Raw genomic sequence first — 25,049 nt, forward strand, 5'->3', positions numbered from 1 at the left:
AGAAAATAAAGTATCTTGGACAGTGTCCTTACAGGAACCAGTGCCATAGGAATACCATCCCAACAGAGAGCTACAGTATAATAGCCTGCAATGTTGACAGGAGCACAACAATCCAGTGCATTAAAGATGAAAAGCGACATTAACAAAACACATGCAATATAACATTTTTTGACAGATGTTTGGCCTTAGGGTTAATAATTTAAATGTGTTTTTTTCTTTCAAATAAAACAAAAACAAATCTATTTTAAACTTTTCTAGGATCAAACTGTTTCCTTGTAGTGGGGTCAGGGTTTCGCACAGGAAGCTAGGTATGCATGAAAACAATGCTGCCCACACAAATGGGAATCTCCCAAGTTCTGAAAATTTCCCACAACTTTTACATACATGTGATTTGTGCATAGAATTTTTTGTGTATGCTTCCTTATTACTGGTGCGACATTGACTTGTGTTCTTTATACTACATTGCCTTTTTGCCTTGACCTATATCTTGCATTGAAAAAGAGTGACTACTAGAGCATGCTGTAATTGTAGTTTAGGTTAGGTCGAAAGGTCGCGAGGTTGACATGGGTTTTTTCAGGGTTTTTTTTTACTCGAATGTCGACACAGTCGACATGGACACAGTTGGAAGTCAACCACAGCCCCTCGCTTCGCTCAAAATGCTTTGGGCACAGTGCCTCGCTGCGCTCGGCACACTATTTTATTCTCCCACCACGCCCTAGTGGATGGTAGGGCATGAAATACCGCCTGTCAGCACGTCGGCTCAAAAAACAGTGAAAAAACACATGTCGACCTCGCATCCTAAGCCATGTCAACTTAGACACCTGTCGACCGTCATCCATGTCGACCTAATGACTGTCGACCTAAGTGTGGTCGATAATACGACCGTATCCCCTTAAGAACCACTACCAATTCACTTTCTAGCTCATCCACACGCCTTACTTAAGATCCACAGCTGATCTAGAAAACATGACCTGTCAGAGGTCATAGGGGACAGAGGTGTGCCACCTCTGGTCTATACCATCTTTCTGTTGATTTTGTATTGGTTATAAATGCTTGCTTGCTCAGGATATAGACAGAAAGTGGCCCGTACTCAATCTGTGCCGATATTTCCCACAGGGGCAAATAGCGGCACTTGCTTATTCAATGCTGCTGTTTCCAACAGCATCGAAATCTGGTAATTTTGTCATTTTTTTATTATTATTTTAAAAGAAGAAACTGTTTTGTCAGCTTTGGATTATCGATTCTCGCCAATGTTCCGATTGTCAGACACTCGCCGATTGGAACATTGAATTCAGACTGTTAAGTTAGTTTCAGTAGCCGGGAATCCGACTATTGGGACGTTCCGGAATCCAGGATACTCACCAATTCTATGGCGTTTTCAAAAAGTGACATGAGACAGTAGCAAAGAGATCATTGTTAAGGTGTTGGGTGGACCTTACATACTTTAACTGGAATGTGTGAATATTTATATATAAATATATATATATACACACACACACACACACACACACACACACTGAGGAAATGTCATACTAGACATTAAACAAACAGCTGTGACTGTTCTTTATTACATTTTGTCAGCCCTGGAATGCCATCCGTTTACATAGAGTACAGTATTACTTGTATTACTTATCAACCATTTGTAGAGGCATCCTGGCAATCTGTGAATTTAGTATGGAGAGAAATAGACATTAAGAGGTCCCCCATTAATTGGGAAATATCTGCTGCTTGTTCACCTCAAAATACCCATTTTCAGGGGTTATCCGCAAATATTTGGGATCACCTAAATGTATGTAGGAGGGAACGCAGCAGATCTCTCCAGTACCAGACTGCAGCCCCCCTAGTTTTCTGGGGAGTACCTGTGCATGTGTGGTCAGGGAACTGCGCATTTGCACTAGTCCTGCTTCCACACTGAGCACACCGCAGGGACAGGCCAGTGGGTGCTCTATAATACATTGGCCAGACACAATCACAATGTGTTCGTGGGTGCTAATATCACAATATGTGGTTGATGACAAATAGACAGTCAAGTGTAATAAATTAAGATCTTTTAATTTTCTTTATTATGCCACCTACTTTAAAGTTTTGGGAGTGTGGTATAAATACAGATGACTGTCCTAGTTATATTAAATTGGGTAATAGGCAGCATAAGAACTTTTTTATTTTCATAATTTTCTAACCTCATCATTTTAAACATTCAGAGGTTACCAGAGACCTCACCCTTTGAGAACGCCTATGTGTAGATCCACAATCCCCAACTCACACGATCTTACTCTACACATTAATCATAGAAAATGCTTTCCCTCTTCCGACCGCATTCACCTCGGCTTGGGAGAAGGAGCTGGAAGGTAAGGTCAAGGATATAGACTGGGAAGTAGTTTTCCGCACTTCTCAAACGAGCTCACTTAGTTTAGATACTCTAGAGAATTTATACAAACTTATTTATAGATAATATAGAATCCCTACGAGAGTACACAAGATGTTCCCCACTCTATCTGATAAATGTTGGAGATGCAACTCTGCACGAGGTACTTTCATACACATATGGTGGGACTGCCCAATACTCCACCCTTTTTGGACTATGATTTTTCAGTGTTCTGAGGAAATTCTGCATGGGAAAGTGACCATAGACCCTGGTTTCTGGTTACTCAACATTACGATGGCCACTACCAGAACCTACAAACACTCCCTGCTGCAACATTTCAACAATGCGGCAAAATATTTACTTCCGCTCCATTGGAGATCAACCAAAGGCACCATCTATTAAGGAATGGTTTAAAAAGATTGATCACTATATAGAGATGGAAGACTTAATTTCCATCCCGTCTGGGACTATCTCGCACTTCCCTGCAACTTGGTTACCCTGGCTAGAATTTAAGGAGTCCTCCCTTTACATGTTCCTTTCAAGCCCCCCCCCCCCCCCCCCAATTCCCATGATAGGCCACCGATTCTCTTTCTAGTGCCTTGCCCCTTCATTAGCTCTAAGACCCCTCAGACTACTGGTTATTGATAAATTCTTCTCAATCCCGATATGTACTCCCCCAACCCCCTCTCTGTCACTTTCTTCTTCTCCCTTTTCTTTCCCTCTATTATTACGCCTTTCTTCATATTCTCCTTTTATTGACTGTTTGAAAAGAATACTGATTATTGCTGTTTGTACAATTTACCTTACTCCGTATTTCATTTCTTTACCTAAAATCAATAACTCACTTGGTCATTGATGTTTCCCAAATGATTGTATTTTCTCGAACAAGACGCATCACACTTATCCTCTGTAACTTTATGTCTTTATTGGTTTCCATTTTGAAATGCACACGTGAATCTAATAAAAAACAGTTTGAACAAAAAAAAGAATTGTTTCTTTGGATTCTTCTTTAAAAATTTATTAACCTTAAAGATATTATTATTAATAAGTTAAAATCTGGTCAAAATGTACACATTTACTAAAGGCTGGCATACAAACACAACTAAAATGTCATGACAATGTGTAACCAATTATCACAACTGCCCTTTCTCAGGCTAAAGTATAGGCCATCTGCATTACAAGGGCACAGCTGGAACACAAGAAATCGAAGGTGCTGGGATGGGCACGTTTCACAGGAAATGGGTGAAGCCTGACTTGAAAGTATTACTCAGACATTTCTACTTTGGAGGAAACGTCTTCTGATAGCCACGGCTATTGGTTTCCTGTTTTCACTTCACAATTTTCCTTTGGCATTACCTAAATTGGACAGTAAGGACAGAGGAATAAGAGGTCACAGACAGAATTATTATAAAAGTGAATAAACAAAGGCGTATTTTATTATTTTTATGTGCCGTAACTTACAGCAATCAATCTGACCCAGTCACTTTTGGTTGCATAAGTTTACAGTATATTTTGTGCAGCGTGTCATTGTATCTAATACGCACTATTATAGCCCAGTCAGGGCATATGACTGTAGTGGTGAAATTAATAGATTTCATAAAGCAATTCTGTTCCACCAATTGGTTTGTCCTAGAAACTCTATTCCTGCTTCATGTCCTATACATTCTCCACCTAAAAGCTCCTGAAGAATGAAGTGATTGGATAGGCTAGTGGCTAGTTATCTAACTGTGCAAGAGTTTATGCTCACCTGTTACCCATGCATCTTGTTGCAGCAGGATCAGCACAAGTTTGAGATGCTGCACACATTTTAATGCTCAGTAACATTATCCATTTATTTTGTCTGATCAGTGCATGCTATCTATTCTATTGCGCCACATTCGATGGCGTGCTGAGGTCAGGCTAGATGAGTCTGGCTCCATCTGTATAGAGCGCAGCTAATTCCATTATGCTCAGTGGGACAGAAAGAGAAAACTGGGTAATAACAAACAGTGGCGCAGATGTATTAAGCCTTAACAAGAGATAAATGAAAGGGTGATCGAGATAAACGTCCAGCCAATCAACTCCTTACTGACTTTTTTCAAACACAGCCTGTAACATGGCAGTTAGCAGGTGATTGGCTGGACGTTTATCTCTCCTTATCACCCTTGCATTTATCTTTTGTTAAAGCTTAATACATCTGCCCCAGTAATATAGGTAGGAAGACCCTGCTCACAAGCTTACAAAATATGGGCAAATAGACATTGATACATAAGGATAGGTGCCATCTATTGCATAGTTGTCCAATGGAATGCAGGTGTTCTAGGAGGGCTGCTTCATATCACATCACAGCAATGATCAACCAAGGTTAGAAGGAAGAAAGAAGAAAGAAGAAAAAAAAAAAAGTGAAGAAAGAAGCTATGTGGAGGATGTGTGTGGACTGTACAGTTGGGATATATAATTTGCTACTAGAAGTCCAAGGACAATAGAGGTGCATTGTGGGAAATTATAAACATGGCAAAGTCCTACACCCTCAGTACTGGAACTTTTAACAACTTTCTGGTGTCTCTCCAAAAATAATGCTTCGTGTATCCTCCTTTTGTAGCCTGAATCAATCATGAGTGAGAAAATTAGGACTCCTGTACTTGGTGTGTGAATCGATATTCTACAATGCTATAGGACGCTACCGAATGTGTACCTCACACAGAATGTTGCAAGCACCATCTTCTCCTCTGCTGAACTCCAGTTCCACAGCAAACCTGCACCATTTAGGGGAAATCAAGGTGCATTGCAAATTGTCGATTTGCTCTATGGCCAAGGGAAATGCCATCTACTGTCTCTGCCTATTTATGGCAAATTATTCTCCATGATGGGGCTTCCGAAAGTTTATATTAGTTAAGGATTTGGAGAGAAGTTAGAAGTTTAAATAGACACACCATCCCAACATCTGACTGCTAATCATACTCCGAGCAAGTGTTGTCAGCTACTTATCAGGAAATGGACAAACCTATAAAAGAGTACATAAAAAAACTTACCTTAGCATTGATTAAAAGATATTGTCTGAACACATTATAATGGTGGTAATTGTAATTAGATTTCAGTTAATAGATTAAAAGTATTTCCCAAAATGCCAGTTTCCAGTTGAAATATAGAACATCTTCCTATGGTGGCAAGCTGAAATATGAGAAGTCAGGAGTTTGGGCACGCAAAGCAGTATATCATATTTGTTATGCCTCTTTGCATGGTGTGCACGTGCAGCACTGATGCTGGTTGTTGGGCACCCATAAAAAAAGAACCTATTAAATTACCCCCTAAAACACACAACAGCAATACAAAGCAGAGCTGTTGCTAAGTGAACTTCCTGTATAAAACATCACAACACAATACATAGCAACAGATAGATAGATATCTATCTATCTATCTATCTCTCTCACACATCAGGGTACACAAGAATCTCCTTCTCACATTAGAAAAACAAGCTTTAAAAACAAATTAAAAAATAAATAAAATAAAAAAAGACAAGTTGGGGCATAATAATCCCTTGTAACAGAGAAAAATATAATTCCTTCCTGTATTTAAGCAGTTGATGAGAATCTTAGTGGCAGCAATTAATGTTAATAAACTATGGGCCTAATTCAGACTTGATCGCATGTGTTTCCAAAATGAGCAAATGTAACATGTGCAGAGAGCTATGGGCCCTACACACGTAGCGACCCTGCTGAGCTTTCCGAGCGATGCTAGATCGCTCAGCACAGAGATGTGTCAGCGCTATATTCTGAGCCATCTGTCAGGGAAACTATTCTCACCAGAGAACACTGGCCCTGACCCCGGTGATTTAGTTGATTTATCCAGGATGCTGGATATTAATCACCGGGGCCATAGCAACACGCAAGGCCGTGCATCACTATGCCTTTACACACGGAACAATGTAGGGGCCTTTTCTGAATGATTTAGTGAAATTGCTTAGAAAATGCCTGTATATCGCTACACGTGTAGGCCCCATTAGATTTGGGTGAGGTATGTTCAAACTGAAATCTAAATTGCAGGATAAAAATAAAGCAGCCAGTATTTACCCTGCACAGAAACAAAATAACTCACCAAAATCAAACTCTCTCCACTTGCCCCACCTGCAGTGCACATGGTTTTGCTCATTTTGAGAACATATTTGTCCTGCGATCAGCTCTGAATTAGGCCCAGATTACTGGAAATTCTGCAACTCAGGGATATTTCTTTTCTTGTGGTATGAAATCTTTCACCTGGACTCTCAAGTATTTGTGTGAATGCAAATACAACAGTGTAGTATTTCATAAAGTGTATGGGGCGTGCAATCTCCTAAAGCAATGTGGAACCAATGAATTTGTGCAAACAAAGCGATAGGACATTGGGGGGGGGCGGATATTCTATTGGGAAAATTTTTTTTCACCCTGACCACGTTTAGTTGTGTAAAATTTCTAAACCCGACCAAAGTGCTGGGTGCTAAAAGTGTTGTTTGGGCACCCCAAAAAAAAAAAAAATGTAATCAGTCCCTTGGGGTCAGTTCAATTATGGGCAGTGCTGCTTAACATTGGCTACAGTATGTACAGAGAGAAGTGCACATTGACCATATATTGCACAATGTGACCCCCTTGGTGCACAGATCTTGAATAAACAAACCAACCACACTAAAGGTGCCCATACAAGGTGCGATTTCAACTAAACAATGGTGCGGTACAATTTGAACTTCAGTGCTATGCAATGCCGAGATTTCAATTGTATGCCTTTTGAACTGCATACAATTAGGTCTAAACTACATTATGTAATTAGCTCATATTGTATACAATGTTACAACAGTGATAATACTGCCTGCACATACTTTTTGTACTATACTTTTTGTACTATACAATATAAAGTACGCAGGAGCGTGCATCACATCCCAAGCTCCACAGAAACGCTGTGCGATTTGAACTTAAAAGTTCAAAACGCATATAATAATTGCACCGTGTATGGGCACCTTTAAAGATAAACCAAGTTGCACAATACAATAAGCAAAGCTGGGTACATTTTAAGCGATCCAGGATTGTGCCGGACAGCATCACTGACTGAACAATAGGTCAGTCAGCCATACAAACAAGATGATGTATTGCACGACAGTGTTAAATATCGTTCAGTGGCCACATTAAGAAACAAGCTGTATATCTTCTGATATGCCTACAGTGCAGGCAGATGAGAGGATGTGACAAACGCCGCACGGGAATGGGCAATAGAATGTACATACTAGACATTGTGGACAAATTGTTCTTCAAAAAAAAAAAAAAAAACTATCAATGTATTGTCTAGTGCAGTGGTTTCCAAACTGTGTGCCTTGGGACCCTTGCAGGGGTACCTTGGGTTGGTGGTCCTGGAACAATTCAAATTGATTATGGTCAAAGTAAAGAAAACCAGAGCTGGTGGCTGGCAATCATAAAATATATATACAATTTAATTCATATTTTCTTAATAAGAAACTTTTGGCCTAGGGGTGTGTGAATAAAATTGATACTGTAGTGTGCCTTGATTCAACAAGTTTGGGAACCACTGGTCTAATGCGTAGCCAGCTTAACATGAGTGACAGACAGGACATGCATTTTAGCAATTATTTTAAGGGGAGAAAGAAAATACTTTAAATCTGAAAGTAAAATCCAAGCAAGACAAGAATGTTCTTTGTTGCCCAAGCACTGGTTGAACAAATATACAAGGCTAAATTAATATGTAGCTGTAGGAGGGTAGGAGTGACATAACACAAGGAAAAGCTGTCATTGGGATGGTTTGTCATGTACCTTACCACAGAAAGCCACGCCATGAGATTTGGTAGTAATTAAATGAAAGTTGCATTTGGCAATATCATACATGTCAAATAAGAGCTACACACAGCACATCCTGGTGCATTCAATGCCCTGACAGTGAGCAGTGCCAATAGCTGTCAGTATTCAAACCCCCCCTTCCCATTTCCACCTCGCTGGTTCTTTTAAGTGAGGTGGAAACGGCGAGGCTCAAAATGCGGCGGACTTGCTGCATTTGCAGTGAACATCGCCGTTCTAGGGAATCCGGCGAAGGGGTTTGACGGTGAGGATGGCTTTTTTTTTTTGACGATCTTCGCTGAAAACTGCCCAAAGTCTTCATCAACAATTGAAGGCTTCTTGTATATTTCATGCAAAAAAAAAAAAAAAAAGGGATGCTACTTTTTAATAGGTCAAATAAAAATACTCCAGTACACGCAAAGTAAACAAAATGGACATTTAAAATGACAATCATTTTATTATAGTGTACAATTAGGAAACACTCTCACTGTACCCCACCCTCCCAACAGTAAGTCAGCACACGGGAAATAAAATCAATTTTGTCTCACTCCACGGGCCTCCTACACACCCCCCCATTCACACACTGTTGCAGGATTTTAAAAAGGGAGCTACATCCAGCAGCCAAAAGCCATAAAAATGTCTAAAAATAAAACTGAGGTAACCTTTTTATTCCTGCAGATCACACACAGCAACATTCTGATGGGAAGTCTGGAAGACACTGGCTAAAAACCGCACCCAGCACGGATTTTAAAGCCTTGATAATGCCACTTAGAGCCAGTACAGGTACTAAAAGGGGTAAAGGAGGCTTAATATTGAAAGACAAATGTCAAGAAGTATCCATACTTTGAAACTTCAGAGTGGTCAATGACAAGTTTACAGCTGCATATCTGTGATGTTTAAATATTCTAATAGTGCAAGGTAATGTCAACTTAATGTTAAATTCACTCAATGACAAAGTTGGAGTATCAGATATGGGGAAAAAACAGGTAATGACGGCTGCTTCCTAGCCCCAGATTGCAAACAACTGAAAGTGAAACCTTACATGATCCTCTTAATAATAAACTAAAGATTGGGTTTTTGTTAGGGGCTCATTAGAGAAGGATCAACATAGCCCAAATATTTCAAATTTGCCAGCACTGAAAGGTCTTTAATTAATCCTTTAGTGGGAGATTATTTTTAACTAAAACTAAAACAATGCTACAAATGAATAATTGTTCCAATTATATATGAATGACTAGGATTAATGCTAGAAACAGACCTATTTTTTCCTCAAAATATTACCAAAATGGAATAGAGATACAAATGATTAACATGTTGTAATAGAACCAACATATATTAACATGTAAAAAAAAAAAAGCTGGATTTTTTCACTTATTACATTGGGATCCGGGCAGTAAATTAACCTACTTTGCAAAATTTATGTGGGTAGAGCATAATCTGCATCAGAGCCTTACAATAGAATAGTTACCCCACCACCATCATTGCAATGTAGGCACCAGTGAATTAATTTTACCTTCAACTCTGAACACTATAAAATATAACATCTCGCAACATCTACTTATTTGAAATGCAATTTTCAATAGCTAGCACTTCCAGTTCCGAGAAAGCCTGAATATGACTTCATATAAAGCAGGGCCATCTCTAGTTCTGAATAGAATGGTTTCAGCTGGACCAGTATTCTTTGGTAACATTGTAAGGGCGGGCGTGTTTCCAATCTAGGGCGATTTCACAGAATTGGAGTTTACTGGCGGAAGAGTTCTAGGAGATGACCTCTCTCTCAAGGCCTGAGACAACAAGTTGCACCCTTCAGAGACAGCACAAGCCGAACTCCGCAACCTCTCCTTGTAGTCCGTCATCTTGCTGCTGCTTTCGGAATGCTGGGCTATATCCCTGAGGCATTGGGTCAAGAGCACACAAGCAGATACCACACTCATAGCACCCCCAAGAATGGCCGTTTGCACCGCCTTACCCTCTGGATTTAAGACGGCAGCTTTGCCCAGGAACTGTGGCTCTGTTGCAAAGCCCACCAAGGCATGCACAGCTTGCACCAAGGAACCGCTGAAGAGGGCGCAGCGATTTCTAGAGAGTTCACTAGGGGAAGTCTTTACTTCTTTGACACAGGCAAGTAATGCAGTGGCGCTGGTACTCATACACTTCACCCCCAATTTAAACTGTTCCTTGGCAAACTTATCTCTGGACTTCTCACTGGCAACAACACTGACATCTGTGAGAATCTTTAGGTTCCTGGACAAGTTCTGGGAAACTTCCAGTAAGAGCTGTGGCGTGAGGTCTTGTAGGGGTACCGTCCTGAGGGTGGCACAGCTCTGCTCCACCTCATGTCGACACCGTGTAACCTTATAGCGGTCCACCAGACCAGGAAAGGCAGCCTGGGAGCCAGGCACCTCCACTGCTGCCAAATAAGCAGCATGGGCAGAGAGCTCTATGAGGGACACCACCAAGTCGCCCATCTCCTGCAAGCTGTCACCCACCTCTGCAAATCGGCCCATGTTGAGCTGGCTCTGGACATCATGGGTGAGGATAGACAGGCCCTTGGTCCGGGCAATCACGGTGTCTCTGCACTTCTCAAATGCTTCCCCCAGCTGGGCAGAACTCTCCGGGCTGACGGGCCGGGGCTCGCTGGAGAGCAAGAGCAGGTCAGCCACCAGCTGCATCTTCGCCTTGCACTGGTCACAGATAGTCAGCAGCTTCTTACGGGGCTGGGGGCCGCTCAGGCCCACTCCGGAGGGCAGAGAGGACCGGGCGGAACCGGAGCCGCCGCTAGCCATCCCGCCGGGAGCAGCGTCTCATACCTCGTCCAGTGGGAGCGGGATCCCGGGGTCTCCCCTGTCGCATCATCCCATGGAGGGGTGCGGGCACTGCCCTGTGACAGCGGGTGACAGTCAGACCTGCACACGGCTCTCGGCCTCCCTCATGGCGGGGGTAGGGCAGCACGGTGCCCGGAGAAGCAGCAAAGAGGTGACCCGCCCAAGGCTGCTGCTGCTGCTGTGTCTCCCGGCGGCCCGGATAGGGAACGTGGGACGGCGCCGCCCTGTGACGTCATCCGGAGAACACTAGTAACGGGAGAGGGGGCACAGCGCCCCCAGAGGTCAAGCGGCTGTACTGACGCTCACACAGAGGTCACAGGGCGGCTATTATGATCCCTCTTGTGCTCTCAGTACTTTTGCAAATTTGCGGCCGGCAACTGCTGTGCGGGACTACAAGTCCCACCATGCCCTGGCAGTCTCTGAAATATTGCAACGTAAAACAAATGTGCAGGCTTAATTATACATTTAAATAAAGACATACAAACGCTAATTAGTACTTTGAGAAGGAAATTGAACTTGAAAACAAATGACTGAAGTCAGTGTGCAAAAATATGCCACATAGCAGTGCGTGATAGGGAGAGGTAGAGGTGACTGTATAAGGCAGAGTGTGACAGCGGAAAGGTGGGGTGTAAGAAGGATTGGCCACATCGATTGATACTTTGGAATACTTTTGATGGTTGAATACTTTTGCCATCGATGTGAGAGTACCAGATAGATTCCTTACATCGATGTCAAAGAAGAAACAATGTTTCTCAAGGTGCTGGGATCATGAAGCATAGCTCCGCCCCCCAACACCTGGAAGTCCCACCGCCAAGTTCTGAATGGCCCACGGGCCATTCAGTCAAATATAATGGATGACCATCGATAGCTAAAACTAACGAAGATTATCCATCAAATAGATTGCCACTATCGATGACTGGGTGCAGAATTACCATCGATGGCAACCATCGATGGTGTCTGCACCAATGGCTATCCCTAGGAAACCAGTGGTTGACAGGGAGAGGCAGAGGTGACAGCATAAGGCAGTGGGATGCAGAGGTTGACAGCAGAAGGGGGAGGGGGGGCTGGGGTGCAGTGGGAGACAGGAAGAGGCAGAGGGTGACATATAGAGGAAGACAGTGACAACAAAGTCCAAGCGGAGGCAGAGGGTGACCGTGGCAAGTAGGGGGGAGGCAGAGGGTGATGGGGAGCAGCAGTGGGTGACAGAGACAGAATGACAGGGAGAGGCAGTGGGTGGCAGAGGGGGATACGGTTGTATTATCGACAACACTTAGGTCGACAGTCAATAGGTCGACACCATTGGGTCGACAGGGGGAAGGTCAACAGGTGCCTAGGTCGACATAGGTGAAGGTCGACAGGTGTCTAGGTCGACATAGGACAAGGTCGATATGGGTTTAGGTCGACATAGCATTAGGTCAACATGGTTTATGTCGACAGGTCGAAAGGTCGACATGGTTTTTTTTACTGTTTTTTGAGCCGACATGTGCCGACAGGCGGTATTTCATGCCCTACCATCCACTAGGGCGTGGTGGGAGAATAAAATAGTGTGCCGAGCGCAGCGAGGCACCGTGCCCGAAGCATAGCGAGCGAAACAAGCGATGCGAGGGGCTGCGGTTGCCTTCCAACTGTGTCCATGTCAACTGTGTCGACATTCGGTTAAAACAAACAGTAAAAAAAACCATGTCGACCTTTCCGACCTGTTGACCTAACGCTATGTCAACCTAAACCCATGTCGACCTTGCCCTATGTCAACCTAGACACATGTCGACCTTCACCTATGTCGACCTTCACCTATGTCGACCTAGACACCTGTCGACTTTCCCCCCTGTTGACCCAATGGTGTTGACATAATGACTGTCGACCTAAGTGTGGTCGATAAAACGATCCACACCCGGCAGAGGTACAAGCACAATGTCCTGCATGATGAGGAGAGCAGGGGGCATGTACTTGGTGGGAGCAGGAACACAGTGGTCTCTACTCTGTGTGTGACAGGAGCTCCGGCTTTCCCTGGTGTGAGTTGCCTTTAATTCACAGACAGCAGAAAAAGGGGAAAACCTGTACAGTCGTCTATTAAAGAGAGGCAGTATATGGCTATGATCAATAGTGCTGATATTTGTCAGCTGGCACAGAAAAGGTCAGCCATGCAGCCCTAAAGCAAGGGGTAGGTCCCTCAGTCAGTGGGGTCCACTCTGCACTGGGCCATTCATCTGACATTGCTCAAAATGGTTTGTGGGGGCCCAGGGAATAACTCATTGCTGTTCTGGGCAGAAGTGGGCCGCTGATGCAATGCACCTGCTGCACCAATTTTACTTCCACCTCTTTCTAAAGAGGCAACTTTGGAAAAGTAAAGGGTATTTTGGCAGTGATACATTAGCTGATGGGCTCAGTGCATGTGCTTATGAGAAAACATTTTTACTTTCCATATGCAGACAGAGGCGTAACAATAGCCCTGCAGACCCCGCAGTCGCGGGGAGGTGCTGATTAAGTGTGAGTGCCGGGGGTCCGTGGGGCTATCATGCGCTAGACTGCTGCTGGGGCCTGGGACCAACCTTGCCCCTCTGTTCAATGCCGCCACCGCCAGGACCCGCAGATCTACTTGTCTCTTGTCTGCAGTCCCAGCTCTCCTCCTGGCAGGCTTTTTAAATGAAATTGACTCTCAAAAAATGTCCGCCTCCTTACAGCAGACACATTTTGAGGATGCTAGAGGAGGCGTTGTGTTGAAGAACTCATTTTTGTTTCATAACTCCCAACAGTCCAAAGGCAAAGGGCACAAATCACAGTTGCCTACCCTCCTGAATCTTGCGGGAGACTCTTGTTTCAGTGTTTAACCACCTGCCCTGCATTTTAAGTAAAAAAAAAACCTGGATTCTTTGCTCAACTCAGCCTGCCAGGTGCCACTAAGGAGATCGTTTCCAATGAAGGTGATTTGCTGTAGTTGCTCAGGAGTCCCTGCTGACAACTCTCATTAGGTCACAAAAATAATTTTTAGCAATGGATTTAGAGTATAAAGGCCCCCATACACTAACTTGATTTGGGCCAATTTCACCCGTTACCAAAGGCATGGGCCAAGAAAGCGGGTCAGTGTGATGTCCCCTCAGGTCCGATGCAGGGTCCCGTAAAAATAGGGCCTGAGTCAGAGGTCATCCTGGAATACAGGTCCGACCTCTGACTTCTAACCTCCCTCCCGGCCGGATGGGGAACAGAGGTTGCATGGGATCAGTCACACGTATGGATGGACCACATGTGACCCTGCCGCCGCGAAAGTCCCAGGAAGTTTGCAGGTGATCAGATGGGCATACACTGCTGCGAGAATTGCAGTAGTGTATGCCCAGATTTAGACAATTACTTATTTTTATTGCAACACTGTCCTGATCTCTGTCTTTGATACAGCTGTCTTTATAAATAGAATCTTCGATCCAATTTAATTATGCGTGATCTACTTACCCCACGAGCCAGGTGCACATATTTGGCACTTACAACAGCTCAAATGTTAATTAACGCTGGCAACCACACCGATAGCCATACCTATCCATTACTGGGGATATATTTTACAGCATTTAGTTGTAGCTATGACAAAGTTTGAAGTATGACATTTTCCAACATGGCACTGGTTATATAAAATGACATTCATATCAAACCACGCCCAAATGCAAAATATCAATCTTATTTATGAACAAAGGAACGGAAACAATATGGAAAGCTGGAACTTAGAATACCATTTCATCATCAAGCTGAGCTGCTGGCAGCTTTTATCATACATAGATATAAGATACCCAAATCAAAGATGGACGGAGGAGCGCACTATAACTATCCAATCACAGGAAGTAACATTTGTCGCTCTATCATTTGTTGTACGGGATGGATTCAGCCAATCAACGCTGGATGTTTCATATCTGGCGCAGACGCGTGAGAGCTGCTTAAGCAGCGTACTAGTGCTAGCTAGTGCGCATGCGCGTCGCTTTGCGGCTGCGCAGTTGTTGGTGAGCGCACTGCGCCGGTGAGTTGCCTGTGGAGTTGGAGTAAGGAGTATGGCGGCGTCCGGCTTCTTGAAAGCGGCGTGTGTCTGCCTGTTGCTGCTGCTCACTCTGTCCGGGGCTGCGGAGGAGAAGAAGAAAAAGAAGAAAGATATCCGGGATTACAATGATGCGGACATGGCGCGGCTACTGGAGCAGTGGGAGGTAAGCTGCTGGAGGACCGCATCATTTCTTCCTCCGGTTCCTCTTCTCTGAGCTTCCCGTATTTGATCCGGGGCCACGAAGTGAGATCTAATATCAGCAGCTGCTCTGTGTCCTATAGACCCATGCGTGGCCAGGCGGTGACTTGCTGGGAGCTCCGGCTTGTCACGTTGCATTACTAAACTGCCCAAAGAGCACTATCGGCATGGGCATCTGATTGGAATTGTAACCTGTGGCGAGCCACCGTGCCAGACGCGTGATGATGAGCCTGTGATGGTACATGTTTAAATGTGCTGAAAAGGTTTGATGATGTTCTGAAGCAGTTTATTTCCGCTAACCCAGCGGGCTCCCATGTTCTGATTTGCACACAAGATGTGCAAATCACATCTTGGTATGAGGCCTAATACGAAGGGGGGACTAATTTGTAAAGTGGAACAGGTCAGAATGGCTATTCATGGACAGAAACTGGCACATTGCAGTATGCAATGGGAATTAAATTATTACCAGTTATGTTATATAATGCACACATATTCCGCAATGCTTTCCAAATAATATTTTGGCCATTCACATCAATTAGATGCAGGGGGGTTGGTGCACATCAGCGATATAGCTAGTTTTGTGGTGAGGTACAATGAGCAACATTGCAGCGGCAGTTTGCCATTCTTAAAAGTGCTCTGAAACATTGGGCAGTATTCAATGCTTCTAGTTTGCTGTGTTTTTTTCCCAGCGGGGTTCACTTTTTTTTTTTTTTTTTTGTCAAGAAGGCAGTCCTCTTGCCAAAAATGGTGCTCGCCCTATTCAATGCTGCCGGTTCGCCAAAAATTAAAAGCTTTGCCCTGTTTGCTGCTTGGTCCTCGCTCGGTCCTTTTAGGTGAACTGAACTTATGTAAAAAAAAAAAATCTGTTTTTTGGTGTCCACAAGCATGGAATACTGCCCATTGCTTTCCCTTGAACTGCACCTTGAGAGAGTGCAAGTGTCCATCTGACTTGTGGGTGATATTTTCCAAAACTGGGTACTTGCACCATCTCCTCCAATGTCTGTCCGGTCTGTATACAGATGGGACCTAATCCATCATTTCTGCAGACACCATCAGTCTCTCTCTGTGCATCAGGACCTGTGGGGTAAAAAAAAACAAAAAAAACATGCAAGGGAACAGGTAGTTCTATCTTACAATATTTCATATTAAAAGGACAATATCATTAATAAAATATGAAACAGACGTTTAACCCAATGAAGAAATATTCCCTACAGTCAACAATTGCTCTATAATTAAACCTGCCAGAATGAGGTAATAAGTATAACCGTTTTGTAATGAGGTAATAAGTATAACCGTTTTGTAATAAAGAAACAATTCCAAAAGTGAATAGTAAATGTTCTCGGTAAAATTTGTCAGTTAAAGTGTAAAGGCCCTTACACACTGGGCAACTGTGAGCTGAAACCAGCTCCGTTTACTCGCTTGAATTGCTCTCGGCTGGTAAGCTGCTCAGTGTGTACGGGGCAGTGGTGAGCGCTGATGCGCATTCCTGCATCATCGCTGGCTCGGCCGCTGATCTGATGGTATTACCAGCAGATGTGCGACTGAGAGGGAGGGCTTTCCATAGTGTCCTTACAAATGGCAATCGGCTCCCATACAACCAGACTCTATAGTCCACTTGTGACACCTGTCCATTGTAGCTATGTCATTGTATGACGCATGTCCTAGTCAGCATTTATCTTTTTGTGCAATCTGTGTTACAGCAGCTCATTGGTGTGATTGCAGCAGATGGCCTAACCTCTTGCTCACAAAACACTTGAATAAGCCTTGGGTTGTCTTACTTTGACAGCTTTTGCAGGTATTAGCCACTGCGTACCGGGAAGACTACACAATAATTTCTATTTTGGATATGCTCTGACCCAGTTTCCTGGCAATAATAATTTGTCCCTCATCAAAGTTGTTCAGATCATTAATTTTTCTTGATTCCAACAAATCACTAAAGCTGGGTGCACACAAAGATTTATCTGGTGCTATATGGAAGCAAATGAAAATGGAACATTTGCTCCCAAATAATGGAAAATGGACAATGGTCATTCAGACAAATTAGTTAAAGCTATTTGATTTAACAAATGTATCCAATTAATTATCTTTGTCCTTTTTTCCAGCGTTTGTGAGCAATTGGTTGCTTGTTACATGCTCCCATACATTGCCAGTTTTTGCTCCCACCAGACCGATTGGACAGCTTTAAGATGCCCCCACACACATGGTTCGATTCCCTGATGCGTTTTGAACTTTTTGGTTCATAACACGTCACTTGTAGTTCACATCGCAGCCAAAACAGTAAGCACAGGCACTACTTCTTGTAATAAATTGCATCTAGTTCAAATCGCACTGTTGTAGCGTATCGCAGGCAATTTGAACTAGATGCAAGGCGATCTAGTACAAAATACATCTATCTATTTATTTACAGGTTCTTATATAGAGCAGCAGATTCCGTTGCGCTTTACAATAGTAGACAGTGATAAAACAAACTGGGTAACGACAGACAGACTTGGAGGTTAGAGGGCGCTGCTGCAAGCTTACAATCTATAGGGACAATCTAGCACAAAACACCTGTTACTGTCTATATCTCTCCTCTTGACGGGTGCCTCTGAGATAATCAAGGTTAATCACTTCACCTGTCAGTGGTTTTAATGTTATGGCTGATGGGTATATATTATATAAATATTAGCTTTGTGAAAATGCTATTAAACTTAAAGCATTTTTGTTACACCCTTGCATATTTATAAGAATTTACCTCCTGGTAATTCAGGTCATGTTCACTTGTCGCAGTAGGTGGATCTTAAGAGTCTTATCACATGATTGAATGGCTTGAGGCTTTCTGACCACTAGACGCAAAAACACAAACCTGGAAAACACTCAAATTCAAAATTTTCGTTTGGAATAAAACGGACTAGTTCTAGAGCTCAACATCAAGAAGTAAAGGTAAGTATTTCTATAGGTGCACTGAAAGTCAAATAACAATACATAAAATGTAACTTTTATTTATATTCAATAAAAAGCTTAAATATTAAAATATAGTAAATAAAGATAAGAAAATTCAAAGATTTAAAACATATGGCCGCTGCTATTCCACGTCCACCACTTGTAGGGGGAAAATATTCCCTCTATGTCTGTCACGTGTATATGAGATGAATACTCAGTTTCTCTTGTCTGTTTTCAGTAGTCACTGGCTTTATTCACAGCCTTTAAGTGACACTTTGTATCTGTTCTGTATTAACAGACACAGAGTTTTGTTACAAAATAATCTGTTATTTGTGTATTCATTTGTTTCACTTGTGCTTATAATTTAACAGTGCAGTTATTGCTTCCAAGTTAGCAAATAAATGTCATACTATTAGGTATTGCTTGTGTATTGCAGTGACTGTTGGGGAATATCGTTTAAAGTCCCAGTGTGTGACTGTTGGGGAATATCGTTTAAAGTCCCAGTGTATTTGCTCAAAAATGAGCCCTTTTATACACTGCCTCTTTAATTTGGTGTCCCTCATAGATATTGGGTGTAGTTAGTACAATTCTATTATTTATTTATATATATATATATATATATATATATATATATATATATATATATATATATATATATATATAATTCAAGATGCTTATACTAATAATTTATAATTTGCCTCTGATATTGACTCTTTCAAGACTTTTATTGAGCTCTTATAAGGTGCATACAGTGCACCCAGTCTTGAAAATAACACATTCAGTTTTTTGTAAGTTACTATAGTAGAACCGCTATTTTCAGATTTTTAAGGGTTCCCTTATTCATGCACCCAGACAGTTAGGGCACTTCTAAGCACTGCCCCTGTTTCTCCGTTGAAGCTGAAAGCAGTGTAGCTCCTGCACCGCCGAGTACTGTCATGAAAAGCCGTGGCCGCGAGCCGGCTTCTGTTGCCATATATCAACTCGCGCCTCCCGGCTATTCCAGTGGCAGTCTGGGTAGTGCTGTTTCACCGCCTCGGACTGTTAGCGTGTTTCTCGCTACACTGCTACGTCTGGGTACTGTGAGGCTGCGGGCCGGTTTCACAGCCGGTATGCGCCCGCTCCGTCTCCCTAGTACTGGGTGTGTGAATTCACCCGCTATCACTGCAATACATCAAACACTTTCTCTGCACTAGATGTACATTACACAATAACAGACAAGGATATGGAAGCAGCGGTCATTGAAGCCAACGATCGTTTCACCACTGCCTTAAAGAAGCAGTGCACTGCAGGTGGAGCAGATGTAACGTGCAGGGAGAGTTACATTTGTGTGAGTTATTTTGTTTCTGTGCAGGGTAAATACTGTCTGCATTATTTTACACTGCAATTTAGATTTCAGTTTCAGCACACCCCACCCAAATTTAACTCTTTTTTGCACAGGTTACATCTGCTTCACCTGCAGTGCACATGGTTTTGCCCATTTTCCAAACAAATTTGTACTGAGCTCAGATCTGAATAAGGCCCATAAAGGGAATATTTACCCTTACAAGTGGTGGATGTGGAATAGCAGCAGCCATATGTTTTTTAAATCTTTGAATTTTCTTATCTTTATTTACTATATTTTAATATTTCACCTTTTATATTGAATATAATTAAGTTACATTTTATTTATTGTTGTTTGAATTTCAGTGCACCTATAAAAATACTTAACTTTTCTTGTTGAGTTTGTCCATACTTAAGTAGTAGGTAGCACCTCCCATTGGGAAAGAATACATCCATGTGCAGCCAGTCCGACCGCCCGACTCTGATTCGATGCGCATGAGACCGCACATCGGGTTGGACGGGATGTCTACACATGCGATTTGGGCTGATTGTGTCCCAATCCATCCGAATTGGATCCAAATCACATATTGTATGGTGGCCTTAAAAGTTGATCTGGCATCCAGACATTACGCTGTTTTTGTTTTTTGTTTTGTGCTGAGCTTTTTTGTAATTTTAGTATGTTAAAGCCAAGTTTTTTAAGGTTATTGATTTGGGATTTTAATACTCCTGTGTTCATTTATTGCATATCCCTATAGGTACTGAATACATATTTTATTTACTGATAGGTCCTTAAAACAGAACTATTTTTTTTTTTTTTGTCTTACTGCGACTTGGACCTTAAACACCCAATGTGCTTCCTACAACCTGGTAGTAATTATTTAGTTCTGTCTATGTTGAAAAATTTCATATAATTCATATTTTATTTATATTGAATTTTTATTTATTTTGATTACATTGAAATTAACAGAGCAGCCTGTACTATTATCTTTTTAGCAAGATGATGATATAGAAGAGGGTGATCTGCCTGAGCATAAACGAAAACCTGCCACCGTGGACTTTTCAAAGATTGATCCCAGCAATCCAGAGAACCTCTTGCAGATGACTAAAAAGGGCAAGACTCTAATGATCTTCGCAACGGTGTCTGGGAATCCAACAGAGAAGGAAACTGAAGAAATTACAAGCCTCTGGCAAGGCAGCCTTTTCAATGCCAACTATGACCTTCAGAGGTATAGTTTCTTTCAGTTAAAGTAGACTTGTTTGTTTGCCAGGCCTAAAACGATCTCTGTGTGAAAGTCAGCGATGGGATATTATTCGGTTCCGACACTTGACCTTGAGCCGTGCTCTGGGAGATAAACATGGGGGAGAGCCATGAAGTCTCAGTAGGAGGGTCTGCTTCTAAAGTCATAAGCCTGTGCTACTGCATGTTAACACATTTATGAAAGTGGTTATGGAGGCACATGGAAGCATAGATGCGTGGATGGGGAGAGACTTCTTTTAAAAATATCATACATTTAAAAAATATATAAAGTGTTGGAATCTTCTAATACACATGTGGCATATGCCTCAATCAACAAAGTGCCAAGAGTCCTTTATGTAGAGACTGCTTTAGACTGCTAAATACAAGTTCATTACATGGCTAAAAGTAAAAGACTGGAAGAAATGGTGTAAAATGTGCAGTGTGACATGTACAAGGCAGCTCGTTGGTCAACTAAAGATCTGCCTGTTGAGTGATTATAATTAAGGAAAACTGGATTTTTTTTTTTTTTTGGTAACCGCACCCATACATTATGCCGACTTGTCCTAAGGACAATAGGAATATCACATACGATTTGGCACTTGATGTGCCATTTTTTATATGTGATAAATCACATGTAACTGTGGAGCAGTGGGGTCGCCACCCGGAGGTCGGACATGCAGAAAGGTGTATGCCAGTGATACAGTACCGCTGGCACACACCGTAATCAGCCCGGTTACATCACAGGTGCTAAAAAAGCACCAGCGATGTGCCGCTGACGGCGTCCGATCTGTCGGATATGTCAAACACACTCGATTTCTTGACCCAATCCATCGAAAATGGCCCAAGTCAGATGGGGGCCTAAACATTCTAGCTCAGATTAGCAGCAGATCTTTCATTGTAAGGTTACTGCTTTATTATGACCTGTTTTTTCTTTGAGGTGGTTTTAAAACTACAACCAGCCAAATGTAATGTTTCCTTGGACGATGTCAGTATGATCAGATTCCTTACATGGTCTGTAATAATCAGTATCTCTAGCCCTAAGTTGATTGTTTCAATATTCTATGTCCATTATAACTGTAACCCTTCATGTGAATCTATGACTCTTGGTTTATATTGTCATGTTCTATCTCCACTTCTCCATAGATTTGTTGTTGGCTCAAACCGTGCAATCTTTATGTTGCGGGACGGGGGCTATGCTTGGGAGGTCAAAGACTTTCTTGTAAAACAGGACCGGTGTGCAGATGTGACACTGGAAGGACAGGTGTACCCTGGCAAAGCAGCAGAAGGAAGTCCGAAAACTAACAATCATAGTAAACCAGAGAAAAAGAAAAAGACTGATAGCAAAAAGGCAAAACCCTCAATGGAGACTAACCGACCATCTCCAGCCAAGGAGGATTTATGACCCTATAATGCCTATGGACAACTTTGACTTTCTGAGAGAAGTACAATGATTCCAGATGTAGGACATCATGGTGTATACATTATATCCCACGATAATTGGTTTCATCAGAGGAATCAGTATTGTTTCACCATGTTTGTTCTGTAGGAAACACCCAGGAGCAATGAGTCCTTTACTGGTGACATGACAACTATATTCCTATAAATGGTTTAATGGTCCCCATTTCAAAAAGACAGTCACTGACTTGTGCGCAACTATTGTACTGTTCTAAGGTAGCTGCGAGGAGAGGTCTCTTTTTTATTTTTTTTTATTTTTTTTATTTCTAAGAGTCAAGTTAATTCAATTGTATAGTTCTAAATCTGTTCTGTAGGTCAATAGAAAAATTAATATTGGCCCTGATTCTGGTTCACTTTCAAAAGCAAATTCTCTCTAACGAACAAAACCATGTGCAGGGGGACCAGATGTAACCTGCAGAGTTAAATTTGGGTGGGGTTTGTACTTCAAACTGATATCTATATTGCAGTGTAAAACTAAAGCAGCCAGTATTTACCCTGCACAAAAACAAAATAACTCTCCCAAATCTAACTCTATGCACATGTCACATCTGCTTCTCTCCCCCCTGCAGTGTACATGTTTTTTTTTTTCCATTAAAGAGAGAATTTGCTTTTGCGAGTGAACCAGAATCAGGCCCATTGTCCTTTGTTCGTGGTATAGACCTGTTTCTGTACCTTTTTATGGTCTGTAACCTATGGAGGAACATTTAGACCTGTTGCTCATTAAACAGAATACTAAGTTACTATACACCAGACTTTGTACTGGCTTATTCTCCAAATCTAAAAAATGAGGCTCTTAGCTCCATGATCATTGTTGGAAGTGTTTGATGCACTTATGTTCTGGTGGCAAGTGTCATGTTACACTCGTTTATGGTACATAGTTTTGAGTATTGTTTACTGAGATGTCTTCTGCAGTATTATGAAAATCTGTATATTCTACATTGAATACAGTTATTTGTGGTATATACTGATCCATATTATTTCATATAACAGTATAGGTTTTTTTTTTTTTCAATCGCTCTGTAAATGCCATAAATTGTATTTCTCTCCCTCACATGCCCCTCTGACTATCCAAACTCTTATCACAATTCACACTATAATATGTGCCAATCATAATCTCAGTGGTTTTTAAATTACCTATATGCCTAAGGCGAGTGGATGGAATGCCTATGCCTCTTTCAGTAAAAAAAAATGAAAACCTTCAAAAGCATCTTTTTTATACATAGTATCCAAAGTTTCTTCTATGGAGTATGTTGTTTTTTTTTCATGCCTCTCATTTTGTTTATTAAAAAGGAGTATAGAATTTTACAGTGAAGGTGAATGTCCTGGGGATCCTACTGCAGATTCTACATCCAATACATACACACTTGTCCAATTCCTCAGCAGACCTCTAGTCTCTGCTGACACAGTATTCTGAAAGATTCATGTGGTGGGAGAAAGGAAGGCATTTATTAATAACAAATGTTCTAGGAGAGGCGATTGTGTCAGGAGATTTTTAATATATAATAGAAGTATATGGGTCATTGTGTCGGCCACTGAAGGTTGACACCTGAAATGTCAACAGGGTTGAAAAGTTGACAACATCATTAGGTCAACGATGGCAAGGTCGACAGTCAAAACGGTGACATGAGTTTTATATTTTTTTTTTTTTTAGTTTTTTTTTCATCCAGCAGCGGACACTGGTGGATGCTAGGTACAAATTTTTTTTCAGGAAAGACTGGCTCCTCACCTCTAATACCCACCAAAATGCAGTTAGAAAATTGTTCCAAGGGAGCTGGACACTGTTTCACCTGGTCCTGCATGTCCCTTAGTTTTGACAGTTTTTTTTTTTTTTTTGCCAGCTTTCATAGAGAATAGTACGGAGACCCTTAATCACTTACGTACAAAAGCAGGGGTCCGAGATGCAAGCGCCCCTGGTTCATCCAGGTCGGGGCCTCTTCAACTGTCTAAGCCTGGACTACTGGTGTTTCTGTGGCCCGTTCTGCAAAAGGGCTGTCATACACCCACACAACAGTGAAGCCTTTCATAGTGAGTAGACCACCTCCCCTCCATGTGTGCCCCACCCACCCCACAGCTGACCGATGTCCGCTTCCTCCCGCTACCATTCCTGTCAAAAGCCGCGCAATGGGCACCTTTGAGCTCTGCAGAAGTGAGGAAGTGCGTGGTGGTGGTGTGTGTGCAGTGTGCTGACTGTCTAGCCAGAGAGGAGATGAAGGGCGGGCTGGACTGCACAGCATGAGTAGCAGGATTGGGTAATGGTAGGGGCCATTTTCTTTAATTTAAAGAAGGGATGGTCTTTGGAGAGACAGGCATGGCACGGCCTAATACTGTTTATGTATGCAGTATTTAATTGAACTGATCTTTTCCTACATATAGGACCGGTACAGTTTCATACAGACCAGTGCTGCACCTGTTAACCCTTCACTGCTCTTTGCTGGAAGCTTAGGGTCTCAAAGGGGTTAAGGGGTGTCCTATTGTAGATGTGGCTCACTACCTTCTGGGGCCTTAAGGTTTCTGGTCTCTATTTGCTTTTCTTATTATTATTATTACTCTGTATGTGTGTCTGCATCAGTATCTTTTTACTCATGTGTACAGAACAATGACAGCCAGGTCTATAACACAGGCTTCTCAGAAGCTCTTTACATGCTCGACCTGTGGCACAAAATTTACACAGTCCAATCCAGATAGCAAATCCACGCTGTGTGACACATGAGCTGATTCCCTGGCCTCAGGTTCAGGGGAATCGATGGCCACTTCTCAGTGGGCTAGTTTAAACTTTCTGTGGAATTGGCGGAAAGTCGCCAGTCAACCGGTGTATGTCTCTGACCTTACCAAATCGGTGGAGACCATAGTGGTCTCAATGAACACTGTCTCCAAGACTCCATCTATGAGATAGAAGTGACCCCCCTACTCGCGGCTTTTA

General features: G+C 42.3%; 2 protein-coding genes across 2 annotated transcripts; one reads left to right on the forward strand and one right to left on the reverse strand.

Moving 5' to 3' along the window:
• Positions 1–9,341: 9,341 nt before the first annotated feature.
• Positions 9,342–11,285, reverse strand: TLNRD1 (talin rod domain containing 1). The gene has a single exon (XM_083184155.1). It carries the CDS (start codon positions 10,941–10,943, stop codon positions 9,873–9,875), a length of 1,071 nt encoding a protein of 356 aa, XP_083040281.1. The 5' UTR covers positions 10,944–11,285; the 3' UTR covers positions 9,342–9,872.
• Positions 11,286–14,956: 3,671 nt separating this feature from the next.
• On the forward strand, positions 14,957–23,324 carry MESD (mesoderm development LRP chaperone). Its single transcript, XM_083184156.1, has 3 exons — positions 14,957–15,160; positions 20,431–20,663; positions 21,818–23,324. The coding sequence occupies exons 1-3, from the start codon at positions 15,011–15,013 to the stop codon at positions 22,074–22,076; spliced, it is 642 nt and encodes a 213-aa protein (XP_083040282.1). The 5' UTR covers positions 14,957–15,010; the 3' UTR covers positions 22,077–23,324.
• The last annotated feature ends 1,725 nt before the right edge of the window (positions 23,325–25,049 follow it).

Source organism: Crinia signifera, chromosome 4 (genome assembly GCF_055691185.1).
Source record: "Crinia signifera chromosome 4, ASM5569118v1, whole genome shotgun sequence".
In the NCBI taxonomy this organism is placed as follows: domain Eukaryota; kingdom Metazoa; phylum Chordata; class Amphibia; order Anura; family Myobatrachidae; genus Crinia; species Crinia signifera.

Coding starts and splice junctions, on each gene's coding strand:
- MESD (XM_083184156.1), top strand. CDS start 15,011: ATGGCGGCGTCCGGCTTCTTGAAAGCGGCGTGTGTCTGCCTGTTGCTG. Junction 15,161..20,430: donor GGCTACTGGAGCAGTGGGAG/GTAAGCTGCTGG, acceptor TTATCTTTTTAG/CAAGATGATGATATAGAAGA. Junction 20,664..21,817: donor GCCAACTATGACCTTCAGAG/GTATAGTTTCTT, acceptor ACTTCTCCATAG/ATTTGTTGTTGGCTCAAACC.
- TLNRD1 (XM_083184155.1), bottom strand. CDS start 10,943: ATGGCTAGCGGCGGCTCCGGTTCCGCCCGGTCCTCTCTGCCCTCCGGA.